Here is a 15,764-nt window from a genome sequence, read left to right as displayed (position 1 = left end):
CCTGTCCACATCCTCTTTTATACAGTCTATGGTCCACATGCACACTGGGGCTGTATGTATGTTGTCACATGACGGCCGTGGCCGTGACGCGAACGGCGAGTTGACAAAGTTTGACAGCAGTAGTAGTAGAACTAGCAGCAGCAGTAGTAGCAGTCCCTGGTGCTACTGGTTGTAGTAAGGAGTCTAGGGACGACTATCAAACCGAGAAACGTTACGTTCAATTCCTTTAAAAGTCGCAAGAAGTGAGCAATTCACGGTCTGTTTAGTTACTGCAAGTTTACAATGGATCTCGTCCAGGTACGTGTGTTAGTTTTAACTTCCCAGCTAACGTTAGCATGGCGCTAGCAGTCTAGCTAACAAGGGCAGGGCCAGTTAGCTACAAGGTGACGAACAGGTAGCAAATGTGGCTTGTTAGCAGTTAGTGTGTTATGAGGTTTAGCTTGTTCGATACATTCTTCACTCTGTCCTGATTCAAGCTCTCTGGTTTTCGTCCTCAGAAACTGGTGGGAGGATTTTCCCTCGATCTGGGACCTGTCAAAGAACCGCTGGGATTTATTCGTGTCTTAGAATGGGTAAGACATTTATTGTCTCTGTGTTCTAATCGTTTAATTTGTATCATGTTTGATCTGCTATTATAATGTTTAACTTCTCATCTCCAGTCCAGTAAGTAAACGTGGTTTGAATTCCTAGAGACCAATAAATGAGGGACAATGTTTCTCCTGCATGAACTTAACTAGCCTATCAGGATCAAGACTATCATAGATGTATTTTTTTATCGATTTTGACATTTGCATATCATGGATACGAAAGTAAAAGTCAGGGCTAGAACATAACTACAGGATTCAACAAATTGCCCTGTTTCATCTTTCAACATCTCACTTTTAAGCTCGTGTTGTGTATTACAAACCTAGACAACTTTAGCCCAGTTCCTTGAGTTACATTGTATCTACAGTACAGTACAAGATACTGTACGTAGGGGGCTAGAGGCTGGTGCACATTTTTTTATTTTCTGAAAGAGAATTAGCTTAGTGTTTTCCTTTTTGTTACTACGCAGCACAAACAAAAAGAACATTAATCCTCTTGGTTGAATGAATCTATGGAGAATTTCCAAATATCATACTAAATGGCAAACAACAACAACCACCTACTGATAATCAGCCTTGACCACACCAGGACTATTTGTAATTATTCTTAGATGCTTTTTGTAGAATTCAAACACATGGCAAGTTGGCAACTGTATTTGACCAATACCAAAAAACGTATTTGTGACGCTGTACTTTTGACAGCAGGTCTGTCTGGCCATTTTGAGGAATGGCAGCTGCCATAACACAAATAGCCTGGTAACAAGCTCTATGTATTTCTGCAGTGACCATCTATGTGTTCTTCAGTGTGTGTATAAGATAGGTAGATGAGGATTTAAAAAAGTATAGTTCTGGCACCCAAACAACCACATTTCTGTGATGTAGGTAAATGTTCTACATTTAGTGATCTATTAGGCTTGTCAGGTGACGCTGGCAGTGCCGTCTGTGTATTTAAGGTGTGTACATTTTGAACGGCTCAATGGGTAATTAACATAGACCTTATCTTTATGTTGTGGCGTTTTGAGTACACCAGTCAGGCACACCAGCTTGCTTTCCTCCTGCTTTGTATGCAAGTGTGGAAATGTATTCCAGGAAATTACTCTCCAGCCCTGTACAAAGCTGACAGAGCAAAAGGAGTAGCCCACAATTCTACATGGCGATGACACATTTTCATTACATTTCCACGTTCTGTTATCACATGTTGGACTGTTTAGTGCGCTACCGACATGCAGGCAGGGTTTGAAGGGGAGTTCAGGGGCTATTTCCATGGAACCTTGCTGTAAATTCTGCTGACTGCTCAGCACAGCATTCTCTGGACATCTGCCCTGAGGAGGGAGTTAGGGCCATGGTCACTTAATACACGTACCATTAAAGTATACAAGATTGTGTTGGATGTAATCAAACAGGAATTATGGTCTGAGTTGTTCTCATTGCTAACAAAAACCCAGACCTCTGCAGTCTTTACCCCACTGTACACACACATACTGTACTCACTCACACTTTGAACTCTGAAAGAAGATGTTTACAATTGATATTATCAAATGTCAAACATGGAACTGCTTGCAACAGGCTGAAAGCAGACACTATCCAGTAACTGCATTTTTTCAGTCTGACAGGTGGATGTTGTTTACTGGTGTTTACCCACAGAGGAGGGAAACGCCATACCAGTCACAAGTGATGATGCTATAAGAGTAGTATGTTTGTGTGTGGGTGTAATATTTACCATCTAAAATTTAGGATTTGCCGTTTATGAGAGAGATTTGACTGCATTTGCTGGTCCTCTCTGAATAGAGTAGCTTAGGTAGTAGTGGAATGCCTCAGCTAGTCAGTGGGAATGCTGGGTGTGTACTTGGGACTGGAGGTCGGGCCAGGGGAACCACCGCCCTGGCATGAGTGTTTATTTGGGGTGGTCTCAGAGAGTAGCTAGCGGCTAGGGTGGGAAATGATGTGAATGTTGGGTCAGCTGGGGCTCAGATGAAAGCTGAGAAATGTTGTTGAGCTCCAGACACCTGAAATATGAAACTCATTCCCTGAAATGTTGAGTGGTCTAGCAGCTTACTAAATGCATGCACTATTTAATTTGTTTGTCTGCGTCTGCGCACATGTGAATGTATGTTCCTTTTTTGCATTGTGGTGTTTTTTGCAGACCTGATTTAAACGGCTCTCTTTAACGTGGTTCTGCACGACTTAGCTGTTGATACTGCATTACTTATCTGTTGATACTGCATTGTGCGTAGGCTGTTCACCTCTCCGCCCGTCTTTTTCTGCTACACGTGTTGAACGATTATGTGGATCCTGATCATGTGGGAATGCGCTGCCTTCAGCAGATGTGGGTGTGTGTAAGACAAAGGACATTATTCTTGAAAGGAAGTAACAAAGTAGCACACATTGCACGCCTTGATCAGATGTCTTTTCATTGGAGGAAGGATCTACTCAGGGGGTCCGTTTGATACAACATACATTGCTTGCTTGTTGTGGTACAGAATCAGAAGACTAGGCTATTTGTTAATCCACTGTGACTTCTAATTTGGTTTTGCTCCATATGAAACAGCCCTATTGTTGTACAAATTACCCTCAGACCAGACTGGTTGATTTTTGTTTAGGGACATTTGTAAAGGGACATGGGAAGTTCTTACTTAACACAAATGGTCATATGTATTCAAAGCAACAATGATGAGATTACTCTATTATTATTATTATTATTATTTTTAAATGTGTCCGTTAACTTAAGCCCACTGTTTTACAGTGTGTTTTTTGGTACTGTACTGTATTGACTCAGTGGTCTATTTTCATGCAAGTAACGGATGCTCTGTTGCATTCAAAATTAACCATGAGTAGTGGGCACATTCCAAGTCCAATTCTACCACCACAGCAAAGATAGGGGGATGAGAGAAACACAAGTGGTACAAGAGGTGTGTGGGGATGGAAGCAGATGGGCTTGTTGAGAGCTGTTGCATCTTCATCACCTTCACTTCAATTTGGCACCAGCATACTGACAGAATGGCACTGTATGAAATCCCAGTGAGTCTGCACTCAGTGCGCTGCCCCTTGTTCTTTGTCGCTATTTCAGTGTTGCTTTCAATGTCTTCCCTAAAAAATAGATGAGGACGGCACCGTACAGCCTCTCCACACATTGTAGGCTGCTCAATTCACGGTGGACCTCCTTTCTATTTAAAAGAGGGAATAAAATGAATTCTCAGCTTTCAACTGTTCCATGTTTTGCGTAATGCCATTAAATGTAGCAAAACAAGGAACCTGCCACATGCTGCATCATAGATCAGACCCACACTAGCTCTTAAGAGAAGTACAGTAGGTTTAAGTTTGACTGAATGTTATGTCGGTCAGTCCCATATCTGTTAGGATTTGCTGTGTGTGCTCTCTCTGCACTATGTTAGGGAGGGGAGAGTTTCCTGTGTGGAAAAAGAGGATGTTGGATGGTGCAACTGTGTAGAGAAAAGTGATAGAGAGCGAAAGTGTGAGAAAGTTGGACTACAAGTGAGACAATAAAAAATAAGATGGTGGTACCAGTCGTAGGGGTCTGAAACCACCTGGTGTAATACTGTTTGGCTTTCCTAATCAGTAAGGGGTTTCTAACTAGATCCTACCGTTGATTGACGTTCTGTGTAATCAGGTGTTCCCACTTCTTCCCACTTCTAGACACGAATAACTAGTGAGGCACATATCCTGTTGAACTTGGCCCAGTGGATTTAGGGCCTGACTTTTTTTTCTTTTTTGCCAAGTCACCACTCTGCCACACTCTGACTGCCTCTAAATGTGCAATATCAGTTGCACCTGACCACTTCATACACAAGCCCTTCCTCCTGTAGGTAAACCACATTGGCTGCTCTGTGCCTCTGTTTACTGACCTGAATAACCACTGGCCATGTTATTTTTGGAATGGGGAAGATGTCTCATTGCAGGTCTGCACTGATTACTTGTGAGCAATTATAACCGAGAGGCCATGGTATGTCTTGATTATTTCACGGCTAGGGCTGTTGTTGACACGATGCACAAAGCAGTGTGCCTTAGACTTGGAGAGCCATGGTATAGTACAATATATGACAGCCTTTTGTGGTTTAGGCATGATGTTCCATTTCAACTAGCAAGCTGTTACCTTCAGACTGGCGATACCCCTGCTTTACAGTGTGCTTCAAATTGAGAACATCCTTTTCATAAACGATGGATATTTATCTTCTAAATGGCTTGAAAATGTGTTTGAAATCAGAAGGAAAAAAAAGATTATGGTAGATTAAATGAGTTTGTTCTGCCCATCTCTTCTCTTCTATCCCATCCACTCCGATCTATTTGTCTGCCCTAATTGTATCTGTTCCTCTTGTCTTCATTCCATATCTCTTTTTCTACAGGTGTTCACAATCTTCGCCTTTGCCACCACAGGAGGCTACTCCGGGGCAACGAATTTAATAGTCAAATGTGCGTCGACAACTCCTACAGTTCCAGAGACAGTGGTTACTACTAAGGCTCTGTTTGGTTACCCATTCAGGTAAAGTATTATGGCACACAAAGTGGTTAAAATATATATATATATATATATATATATATATATATATATATATATATATATATATATATATTATTATATATAATGGCGTGTCTACAACAATAAACAAAGGACCACAGTTAGACTACAACTCACATTGATCATATATACATGGTGGCCATTTTGCTCTTACATCATACTCGGGGGTTGAGGCAGGTTGAGGCACTGGTGGCTCAACTAGTTTGCATGTGTACCACAAAATCGTGACATCCTGTCCCTCTCCACTGAAGCAGAATTTCTTTAAATTGACCTCACAAAAGATGTTATTGTTAATATGAATGTTAATTTCTGGCTATTTCTGGCCAGTACGATTTTGATTTAGATTTTTTTTCAAAGTAAAAGAAAAGTGCTTAGGAAGCGAGATACAGCCCTTTTCAGTTATAAGTTAAACAAGGAGTGGATGGAGCTGCAAATCTTCAGATAATGATATCTTGGGTTCTAAAAAAAGTTTTTTTTTATTTCTTTCAAAAACACGTGAAACACGTTAATAGCGGTAAAACACGTGAAACACGTTAATGGCACTCAATGAGTTAAAATTGTGTGATGAGGTTTCTGATTCGGTATCCACTTATCAGGACATATTCACCCAAGCCCTGACACTCCTCAGCAAACTATAATGCGATGATATGCAACGATATTAATGGAGTTGATCTACCATCAGAAAGGAAAATAAAAAGTATTAAGTCTCTCTCAATGTTCTATATATTCTCTTTTTTTGCCTCCATTTGGATAGAAAAGTATCCCAGGTTTGTTTCTTTACTTTATTTACCTTCATTTCATTTTATTTCTCTGTCCATGTGTCATTCTCATATATGTTTATTTGATCGTTGAATTTTCTAACTGGAAAACAATTTAAAAAAAATGTGTGTGTATGTGTGTGTGTGTGTGTGTGTGTGTGTGTGTGTGTGTGTGTGTATGTATGTGTATATATATATATATATATATATATATATATATATATATATATATATATATATATATATATATATATATATATATATATATACACACATACATATGTATATATATGTGTGTATATATATATATATATATATATGTGTGTATATATATGTCTATACACACATGCCTTTATTAAGTCTCTACACTTAAGTGCACACTTGCAAAGCCCTTGTGATGTAGCAACTGAATTTCAATAAAACATTGTTGAAAGCGAAAAAAAAAAAAAGTATCCCAGGTGAGACACTTCTGACTCTTCATCTTGTCTCTAACATGAAGCAGTGTGTGAAAGCATGGAGGCCAGCACAAGGTCTCTATGGGACATCTCATGGTGTTCTCTCTCTGCCTCCAGGTTGTCCGCATATCCCTACCAGGTAGCAACTTGTGCTCCTGACGTTGTTGGCAATAAAACCTACCTCCAGGGTGACTTCTCCTCCTCAGCAGAGTTCTTTGTGTGTGTGGGGGTGTTCGGCTTCCTCTACTGCACGGTGACACTGATCCTCTACCTGGGCTACCAGAATGTTTACCGCCAGACCAGTCGCGGCCCCACCATTGTGAGTTCGCTACAACAGGGCTTATGTGGTATTAAAAGTAGGGACTATTGGCCATAAAAGTCCTGAATGGATTTATGTCAAAGAGAAAGAAGTTAAAGAATGTATTGCCGTTTCCCATATACCATTAACCAACTGGTATGCGCCCGGTTTTGATGACACTAACCGAAAAGGAAAGTTTCTCTGTGATTCTTTATGATTTTGTCCACAAAATGCTACTTTTTATCATAATAAATCCATCCAGGTTTTGGCATTCTGGATCAGTTAAAAGGGTTTAATTACTGCAAACATTTGAACTTTTAAACCCATTACTTAAAGTTTTCTATGGGAAATATTTAGAAGACACACACACACATGCACAGTCACGCACTCTTTACTGTCTGCATTTTGAGCATGCAACGCACTGTAGCGATATACCATACAATCTTATGATGGATAGTCTGTATATAGATAGACTGTCTATCCATCTATGCGTTGTATGCAGAACAAATTCATTTACCGCAAACACTACCTCCGTTGCATTTGTGAAAGGCCCACCGCCCCCTCCTTGCAAGGCTAAACAGCCAACCAGAGAGCTCTACCCCCTCTCTCCCTATCTCCACCACCCGTTGCTATCGACATCTGACAACCGACCTAGCTGGCTCGGTCGGCGAACAGCACCTCACCTGTGTACACACCGCCTATATACTACAACAGATTTTATCAACGCCGGTGTTGGCCTGATGTTTTGGGGGCTTAAGAGCAAGTGCTAGAATAGGTCAAATGTTAACCGTACATTACTAATAGTGTGCTCGTTAAAATCCCCACTTGTATGTTTCCCACCAGGACTTGGTAGTGACGGCTGCCTTTGCCTTCCTGTGGCTAGTGTCTTCATCAGCCTGGGCTAAGGGACTGACCGACGTCAAGTGGGCCGTCGACCCAGCTCACTTGGTCGAGGGCTGCCACACGACTCTAGGCTGCCTGGCAGGCGACTACCCATCAATGGGACGCCTCAATGCCTCTGTGGTAAGCATACATTTTTATTACTAGACAGTTTCATACAGTCACTTAATTTCAGCATATAGGTGATTTGCACCGATAATTCCACCCACTAATTTGGCGTATTGAAGACTGATACAGTGCCATCTATTTTGTTGTGCTTCGTTTAGTGTAATGGAGGATTTGTACTCCCTACTGTACATGTATATCAAGACAAAATAAACGGGTGATGTGAAAGATAATCTGAGGCCACGTTTACATGGTAACGATCAGAACAGAAAATGACAAAGTGCCGTTGTGTTCTCACTTTTTATTCTGCGTTTAACGCCAGTGCAGACGGAGACGCAAAAGCGATTGAAAACGCTGTAGTGTGCAAGCTAGGTGGCTGTGTGACACGCTGCCAGATAGACCAATCACGCGTATTAATTCCCGCATTAATATTAATCCCAGAGCACCCGCGGGACTTGTCTCTTTCTCTCCATAGTGGCTGCCTCTCCCTACAGGGAGCGAGGGGGCAGTGAATCTCCCTCACCCTCTCCCTCGCTCCCTGTCCCTCTCCGTCTATGGCTATGTGTATTTAAAGTATTGTCGAACGGCCGTGTTGCGCAAGTCCGCGCGTAGCGGTAAAATGTTATTTTCGGCAACATAGTGTTGCTGTAAATTTTTGTTCCCATCTATTTTTGTTTCTATAAGTGTAACTTATATTTTCCCATCATTATTAAACTATTACTGTTGGATGCTGTGATCCAATGTAAACAATACAATGAAAAGCACTTCCTGGTCAGTGTTGCCAGGTTTTGTGAGAGAAATAAGCAACCAGGTCTATGAAAACCAGCCCAAAAGAAGCAACTATGAACTGTGTCACTTATGTATTCTGAGTTTTTGACTTTACAAGGAGTAGAGGACTTTGCCTTGTGAGACAAAAAAAAAAGTTTGACATTTTAGTTGAATGTTAATCTACATAAGCTAAATACTGGATATAAGTACATTTTCTGTGGAGCATTTTCAAAGATTTCCACTCTGGAAGGGGGTTTCACCTTTTTTGCGTTTACAACCCCCGAAAACGCTGATATTTTATTTTGCCGTTTTCTCAACCAAGTAAATAAAATAAAAGTAAAAGTCATCAATCCAAAAATACATATTTATGCAAACAGTAACAGGTGGTCAGATGAAACGTTTGGTGTAGAAAAAACAACGTCCAGATGGAGAGAAAAAAAGAAAAAGCGTCACTTCAACCTGGCGGCATTAGTCTCTGTCCGGCTGAAGCTAGCCAGCCAGTGGGTAGATTAGCCACCGGCGGCTAAACCCAGCCAGCCAACAGCCAAGCTAACCAGCTAACAGCCAAGGAGGTTCACGCAGCCAACAATACAGCCGCCAGGCCAAATACAGTTGCCAAGCACATGTCCAAAAAGATTAAATCATAGTCAAATCACCCATTACTTGCGTTTTTAGACGTGATGTACTTTTCGGCCTCTTCAACGGACGCCAACCGGACCTTTGCTCCGCCGTTTTCGTTGGCGATCATCAATTTGGACGGGTAGTGGAGAGCAGGCCGGCAGCCAAGCTTGTATAACTCGGCCATAACCTCACGATACTTGCCGCGCTGCTCCATAACATCCTGGGGATAATCTTCATGGATGGCGATTCTTTTACCCTCGTATTGCAGGTCTCTCCGCTTGCGCGCCTCCCGAACAACTCTCTCCTTGACCTGAAGGTTGTGGAAGCGAATGATGACATGCCTCGGCTTTTCGTTAGCACCCGGTTTAGCAATTAGCGACCTGTGAGCTAAGTCCAGCTCGGGCGGTATAGGAAAAATCTCGTCCCCCAGAAGTTCGAACAGGAAGGTGGAGAAAAAGGTGGTAGGACGGGGACCCTCAATCGACTCTTTTAGCCCGATTATGCGTACATTCCAACGGCGACCCCTTGACTCAAGATCCGAGGCTTTAGCACGCAGCTTAGCATTGCTAGCCGCCAGCTCCGCGCATGTGGCCTCCAAGGAGACTATGCGGTCACTAACCAAGTCCGCGTTAGACTCTAGTGAAGTAATGCGCTGGCTGTGGTCAGTGATAGTGGTATGAGTATGAGGTCAATTTTAGACTCCAGCGCTGCGATGCTTGTTTTAAATTCAGCCGAAAGAGCCGTCCTGTGATCCTCTAGTAGACTAGTTAGGGCCTCCATGTTAATGTCGCCAGCAGTGGTCCCGGCCACAGCGTCCGTTAAAACAAAGTCTTTTTTGGCTTGTTTGGTAGCTCTAGTGTTCATGCTTTACTCGTCAAAACCGAACCGTGTTGTTTTTTAGTACAAAGTTATGACATTTTTGAGGAAGGTGGTGAGAAGTCTGATGGGTTAAAAATATAGGGCGAGGGAGCAGAGAAGAACGCGTCTACTCCTCACTCTGCATTACCGGAAGTCCCACATTTTGCCGTTTTCTCTAGAGACCGTTGTCGTCTAAACAGGGCCTGAGTTGGCTTTGCCTAGTTCTGATCTGCATAATTGTTCACGTCACTTGTTTAAAGAAAATGATGTTTTTTGTCTGTCTCAAGTGAAACCTAATTCATCATCTCTGTGCAGATCTTTGGGTTTCTTAACCTGATCCTGTGGGCAGGTAACTGCTGGTTCATCTTTAAGGAGACCTCCTTCCACAAGGACCCCAACCCACCAGCCACCATGGAGGAAGGAGGATCCCCTGGACCCTAATTGGGACCTCGGAGGTTTCGCCTACACAGCCGCCTGCACCAACAGCAAAGACGCTTTGGACCCAAAACTGGTTCTAATGCTAACCTACTCAAAAGGAAAAAAAAGGAAACGTATTCCGCCCCCATTCCCCCACTGGGCCCCCTTGTTCTTTTTTTCATTGACACGTGTAAGGTCAAGTAAACTTAGTTAACCCCAGTCCCTATTTTTTATTTTTATATAATAGTCAACTCACTGATGCTCCAAGTGCCTTAAAACATTGAATCGTATTTACACTACAATACACTACTACAAAAAATGGCTGTAACTGCTGTCATAATATCCTGTCACTGCTGCACAGTTCAGAAGTTTGTATGATCAGCCAGGGGTTGTACGTTTATTTAAATGCTTAACAATTGATGATTGATAACTATTTTCTTTTTAATTTGACTGTAATGCCCAACCCTCCTCAAGCTACAATCCCAACACTGGCTGAGACAGAACTTGAACTTAACCACATGAACATTGCAATTGTCATGTCAGCATACTTTAAAGCATTGCTTTAAATACACATCATTTAAAAAGCACATCAAGTTGTGATGACTGCTTGAACCCACACCTAACACTTTATGTCACGCAACCCTCTTGCTACCATCTAAACCACACTACCATGTAGGCTCTCAACCGAGTTAGATAGAAACAAATTAGTATTACAGCAGATGCATGTACTAATCGATATTGGTAAATGTGTTTTTATATATGGCTCATGTCCTTCCTCACTCTTAACAAAAACAAATTAACGTATAAATTACACTAAAATCAAAATGTCTGCACCATTTGGAGAAGAAAACATAAGTCTTGTGTTTTCAGGAGGGGTGTGTTGAAATGTTGCCTTTATATAGCATAGCAGTAAAATCCTCAGTGTTAACGTATGGGTCCATTTGTTTCCATTTGTACGCTCAGTTACAAATGGATAGATTAATACTGAGGATTTTACTGTGAAGGCTGGCTCTACATGTTTACTCAAGTACCTGTTCATGACATTTCAGTGGTAGTCATGATGTGAAACCAAACCTTTTACTGAAGTTCATGCTCCGTTGAAATGTGACACTAACTTCCATTTTTTGTTGACGTTTAAAAAGGCAACTTGGGCTGTCATTATTTATAGTTGGGTGTTTTTTTTATACCTACATTAATTGGTTGATTACATATTTTTTTAAAGCCAATGTTGGCTTCTGTTTGTTTCTCTATGGAAAACCATTGTTATGCAGCTTCTCCTTGTTTGAATGATCTTTTAGGTGTTAAATTTGCTGTTAATATTGTCATACCACTGGTTAGCTATAGGCTTTTTGTTGATGGTTATAAATAGTGTAAGTGGCGAAATGAAAGTGCCAGAATAAAATAATCCTGCTGTATTTATAATTATTTGCCCATGTACCTGCTCTGCATGTACTCAACAGCCATTTCCTTACATTTGAAGGTTTTTTGTGGAAGTTGTAACTGTTCACTTGCTGTCTGGGGGTGAGGGGGTCAAACCCACTGATTGTTAATTGCAAACTTGAGAATTATTATTTGCTTTGCACTAAATGTGATAAAAAAATTATAGAATTGAAGTCCTGTGCCTTAGTGAGATTGTTATGATTCGAGGGACGTTTTCATTTGCTCCTTCGTCTGATGGCCGTGGCTTCTGTCGGCTGTTTGAGTCACTATCAGTTATCCTAGCATATTATTTTAGTCTAGATTGAAATTTGTATACCTAGTTGCCTTAACCGTTTTAAAGGAAGTCTGTTTATTTAGAGCACCGTGAGATATGGGATGTTTTCATCTAATTACATCACTGACATTTTGACTTGTCCTTTTGTATTTTATGCCTTGTTTGTGCAAAATAAAATGTCAAAAGAGTAAATGTTCTGCATTCACACGTATTAAAGGGAGCTGCCGCCACTTTGTTCTATCCCCTCCTTTCTTAATCTCAATGTACTTCACGGCTCATGGAATTGGGCAGAGGTAGCTAGTGCCGTCTATGTGTCGAAGTGTCCCTGAGCAAGAAACTTAATTCCTAACTGCTCACTCCGAGCACTCATCATAACCAGAGTAGCCATCAACTGGGTGAAGCTGAATTCTGCCACAGGATTGTAAGGTATAAAAAGTAAACGCACGACAAAACTATTGAGAAATGATACATGGCAATTATTTGTTGGGATTTTAGAACATAAAAGGGTCTACATAATTCCACCAGATTAAAGTAATTGACATATAAAACAAGACCAGATGTCCAGGTGTGATTTCATTTTGGAGATCCCCCCCCCCCCCCCAAACCACACATACATGCTGAAGTTCATCTTTTACCCACTAGGTTGTACTGTTCTTGCAGGTGAAAATACTTGAGGTTAGGCATCTCTGATGATAATGGCCCATCCCAAATGATTTGGACTGTCACTGTATAGTATATCAATAGTGTAACCTTGTCTGTTTATGGCCCTCACATGTAGGCCTATTGATGTGCTATTCCATGCTTCTGGGCCCAGAGCTTCTCACAAGATAAAGCTGAACAAGGTTCAAGATTATATAAGATTGATTTATTGAATACTTAATTAGTTTTAAAATAATTAAACCGCACAGAGGTACAGTAAAACATTTCGGCTAAAAGGGTAACACAAAATTGTGGTCCTATGTATTCAATTCATCAACAGAGCATAGACTATTAACACATGAATACAGGTCATCAACAAATACAAATAGCTATACTTACAGAGGAGAAAAGGGAAAAACACTGGCAGTGTATGACCCCTCATTTCAATGGGAATTAATGTCTATCTCCACTGTAGTTTTCTGACAGATGCTTTTTCAGGCCAGTTTTGAAAGTGTGATTCACACCCTTTAATGGATGATCTCAGGGCATTCCACATTATGGTGGCAGAGTAGTAGAATGAGAATTCTCCCGATCCTGGGTGCTCCCTTTGGTGTTGTCTAGTCTGCACTCTCGCAGTGCATACTAGTAGAACATCGGCTGTAGTCTGTTGCACACGTTGAAGGACCAGTGCCTCCTCAGGAAGAACAGCTTGCTCTGTCCCTTCCTGTTGAGTGCCTGTGTTGTCAGTCCATTACAGTTTAATTGTTCATGTGTACTCCCAGGAACTTGTAGATGTCTACCATCTTCCCCTCCTCAGCACAAATGGTGATGGGAGCTGGGAGCCTCTTGCTCTGCACTCTTCTTGCTCAGTCCACTACCAGCTCCTTGGTGTTTCCGAATCTTCTTCTTTCGTATCATTGTCAAATGTCCAACTCAGTGTCGTGTTAAAGTACTTGTTTCTGGTCCAACTTGGAAGAGGCCCCCCTCTGAAGGTGATCTGTACAGGGGACAGGTGGTGATTATGTGTTCTGCAGTCTGCTCAGGCTCGCCACACTCACATGCTGCGCTGTCTGCAGGCTCTACTTCTTTTTTTGTGAGGGTACCTACCCTAGGGGACACGGAGAGAACATGCAAACTCCACACAGAAAGGCCCTTTCGCCAACCCGACCTAGGTTATGGGCACTGATGACGCGGAGGAGAGGACACGCCCCCAGTGCCCACAGCGTCCCCGGCGGGAATCGAACCCAGGACCTTCTAGCTGTGAGGCGACAGCGCTATGACACCATCTCCTGGGTCACTGATGTATGTAGCGGTGGATACGTGAGAGCCCGGCTGACTCCCACTCCTGCTTCCAGGATGCTTCTTGTACTGGCAGGAAGGACTGGGCTTCAGGCAGCTGGTTATAACTTATGATCCGGTGAGCATTGTTGATGGCATAATCAACCTTCTTGTCATGAGGGCTCTTACACCAGGTTGGGGCAGCACAGCATTCGGCCGCAGAGAAGACCAGGGCTTGCGTGGAAATTCGTAGTGTCTTGGTCTTTCCGATGTTGTGGTGGAAGTCATTGTTGTCACAGCATCCAATAAAGCTCTCACCAGTGCTGATCTTGAAGACCTGCTTCCTCACCTGGATGGTTGTGATGATCAGGGGAGCTGTCTCCAGGAGTTGGACGGAGGCGGTGTAGACATCTCGGAGGTACCGACACTGGGGGGGGGTGATTTATGATTCTGAGCTTGCTCGGCGGTGCCTCTCGTGGCTCAAGTCCGCTTCAGACGGTGTGCCTCCATCGGGGCTGTCCGAAAACAAGCGCTCCTTTACCTCTCGCCTCCTACGAAAACAATAATAATAACATAGCATTTTTAATAGGCCATTTTGTGGCGCCACAGATAGAAATTCCATTTATTTTTCCCATAGAGATTTCCGAAAATATTTATATAATTTATTTTAAGCCTGGAACCAAGCCATCCAGGCTCCTGGTGAATCATGACCATAAAATATTTGATTCTGTGTCAAAACACATTTGAAAACCGCAAAAAGGGTATTTATTAAATACAGTATATAATGCAATAAAAAAAATTTTTACATTACAAAATGTTTTATGGTTATGATTCACCAGGAGCCTGATGGCTTGGTTCCAGGTTTAAAATAATTTATATAAATATTTATGGAAATCTCTGTGGGAAACATTAATGGGGTTTCTATCTGTGGCATCACAAAATGGCCATCACTGCTATGCCCTGTACCAGGGGTTCTCAAACTTTTTTATGCCACAACCCCATATTATGAGGGAAATCTTTTGGCGACCCATTCACCCAAAAATTTGATTTTCTCCAGCGGCCCTTGGAGAAAATGGGCCCTTGTGGCTCATTTACGGTGATAAGCTTAGACTTTTTACAGGGGCCAGTTACAAATTGTAGACACCTGCAAGTGCTCTTTTAGAGCGGTTTTGAAGGAGGGTAAGGAGTCACACTTTTTTATGACTGTTGGTAGGGCTGGGCATTCCATATTCTGGTGGCATAGCAGTAGAACAAATTTAACCCCTTGTCTGAGCCGAATCTGGGTTGAACGAGATTGGTGGAGCCCCCTCTGGTGTTGTGCTTGTGTGCGTCTTAAACGTTTTTGAAGTAGTTTGACAGGTACATGGCATGGGTGTCTCTGTGGTGTTGTGTATCTTGTAGACCAGGCCCATTGCAAGTTGCTGTACTCTGTCCTCTACCCTGAGCCATCATGAGCAGGGGTTAAATGAGTTGTAGGTGTGAGCCTAAGCAGTAGCCGCCCTGACCAGCTTGTTTTGGGATGTCTGGAGCCTTGTCTTTAAGGCCTTTGTGGTGCTATGGTACCACGGGGTGCCATCAGCATGCACATTTGCATGAGGTACGTGTCATCATCATCATGTACATTTACCTAGTCACATCTGAATCTACCATGTCATTTCTTTGGAAGGCACAAACACTATTTGCATGTCCATCCTTCTGTGGAAGTTCCAGGGAACCAAGTGAATGAAGTGATGAACTGGGCTGCGCGCGTGGGTGTTTCGCGAACGCGCACGCAGGAACTTCCTACCCTGGCGCGGGAGCGCGACATATGACGTAAGTCGCCTTGCCGCGCAGTG

At 42.4% G+C, this 15,764-nt stretch overlaps 1 protein-coding gene across 1 annotated transcript; it reads left to right on the top strand.

The window, feature by feature from the left end:
* The first annotated feature begins 110 nt into the window (after window positions 1-110).
* sypl2a (synaptophysin-like 2a) lies at window positions 111-12,242 on the top strand. The gene is made up of 6 exons (XM_080425256.1): window positions 111-297; window positions 498-572; window positions 4,946-5,082; window positions 6,449-6,650; window positions 7,473-7,652; window positions 10,197-12,242. Exons 1-6 carry the CDS (start codon window positions 283-285, stop codon window positions 10,320-10,322), a joined length of 735 nt encoding a protein of 244 aa, XP_080281382.1. The 5' UTR covers window positions 111-282; the 3' UTR covers window positions 10,323-12,242.
* The last annotated feature ends 3,522 nt before the right edge of the window (window positions 12,243-15,764 follow it).

The sequence above is a fragment of the Gymnoscopelus braueri genome (genome assembly GCF_963280865.1).
Source record: "Gymnoscopelus braueri genome assembly, chromosome: 3".
Lineage (NCBI taxonomy): Eukaryota > Metazoa > Chordata > Actinopteri > Myctophiformes > Myctophidae > Gymnoscopelus > Gymnoscopelus braueri.
Note: the sequence above shows the minus strand (reverse complement) of the source record. Positions and strands in the feature narration are given on the sequence as shown.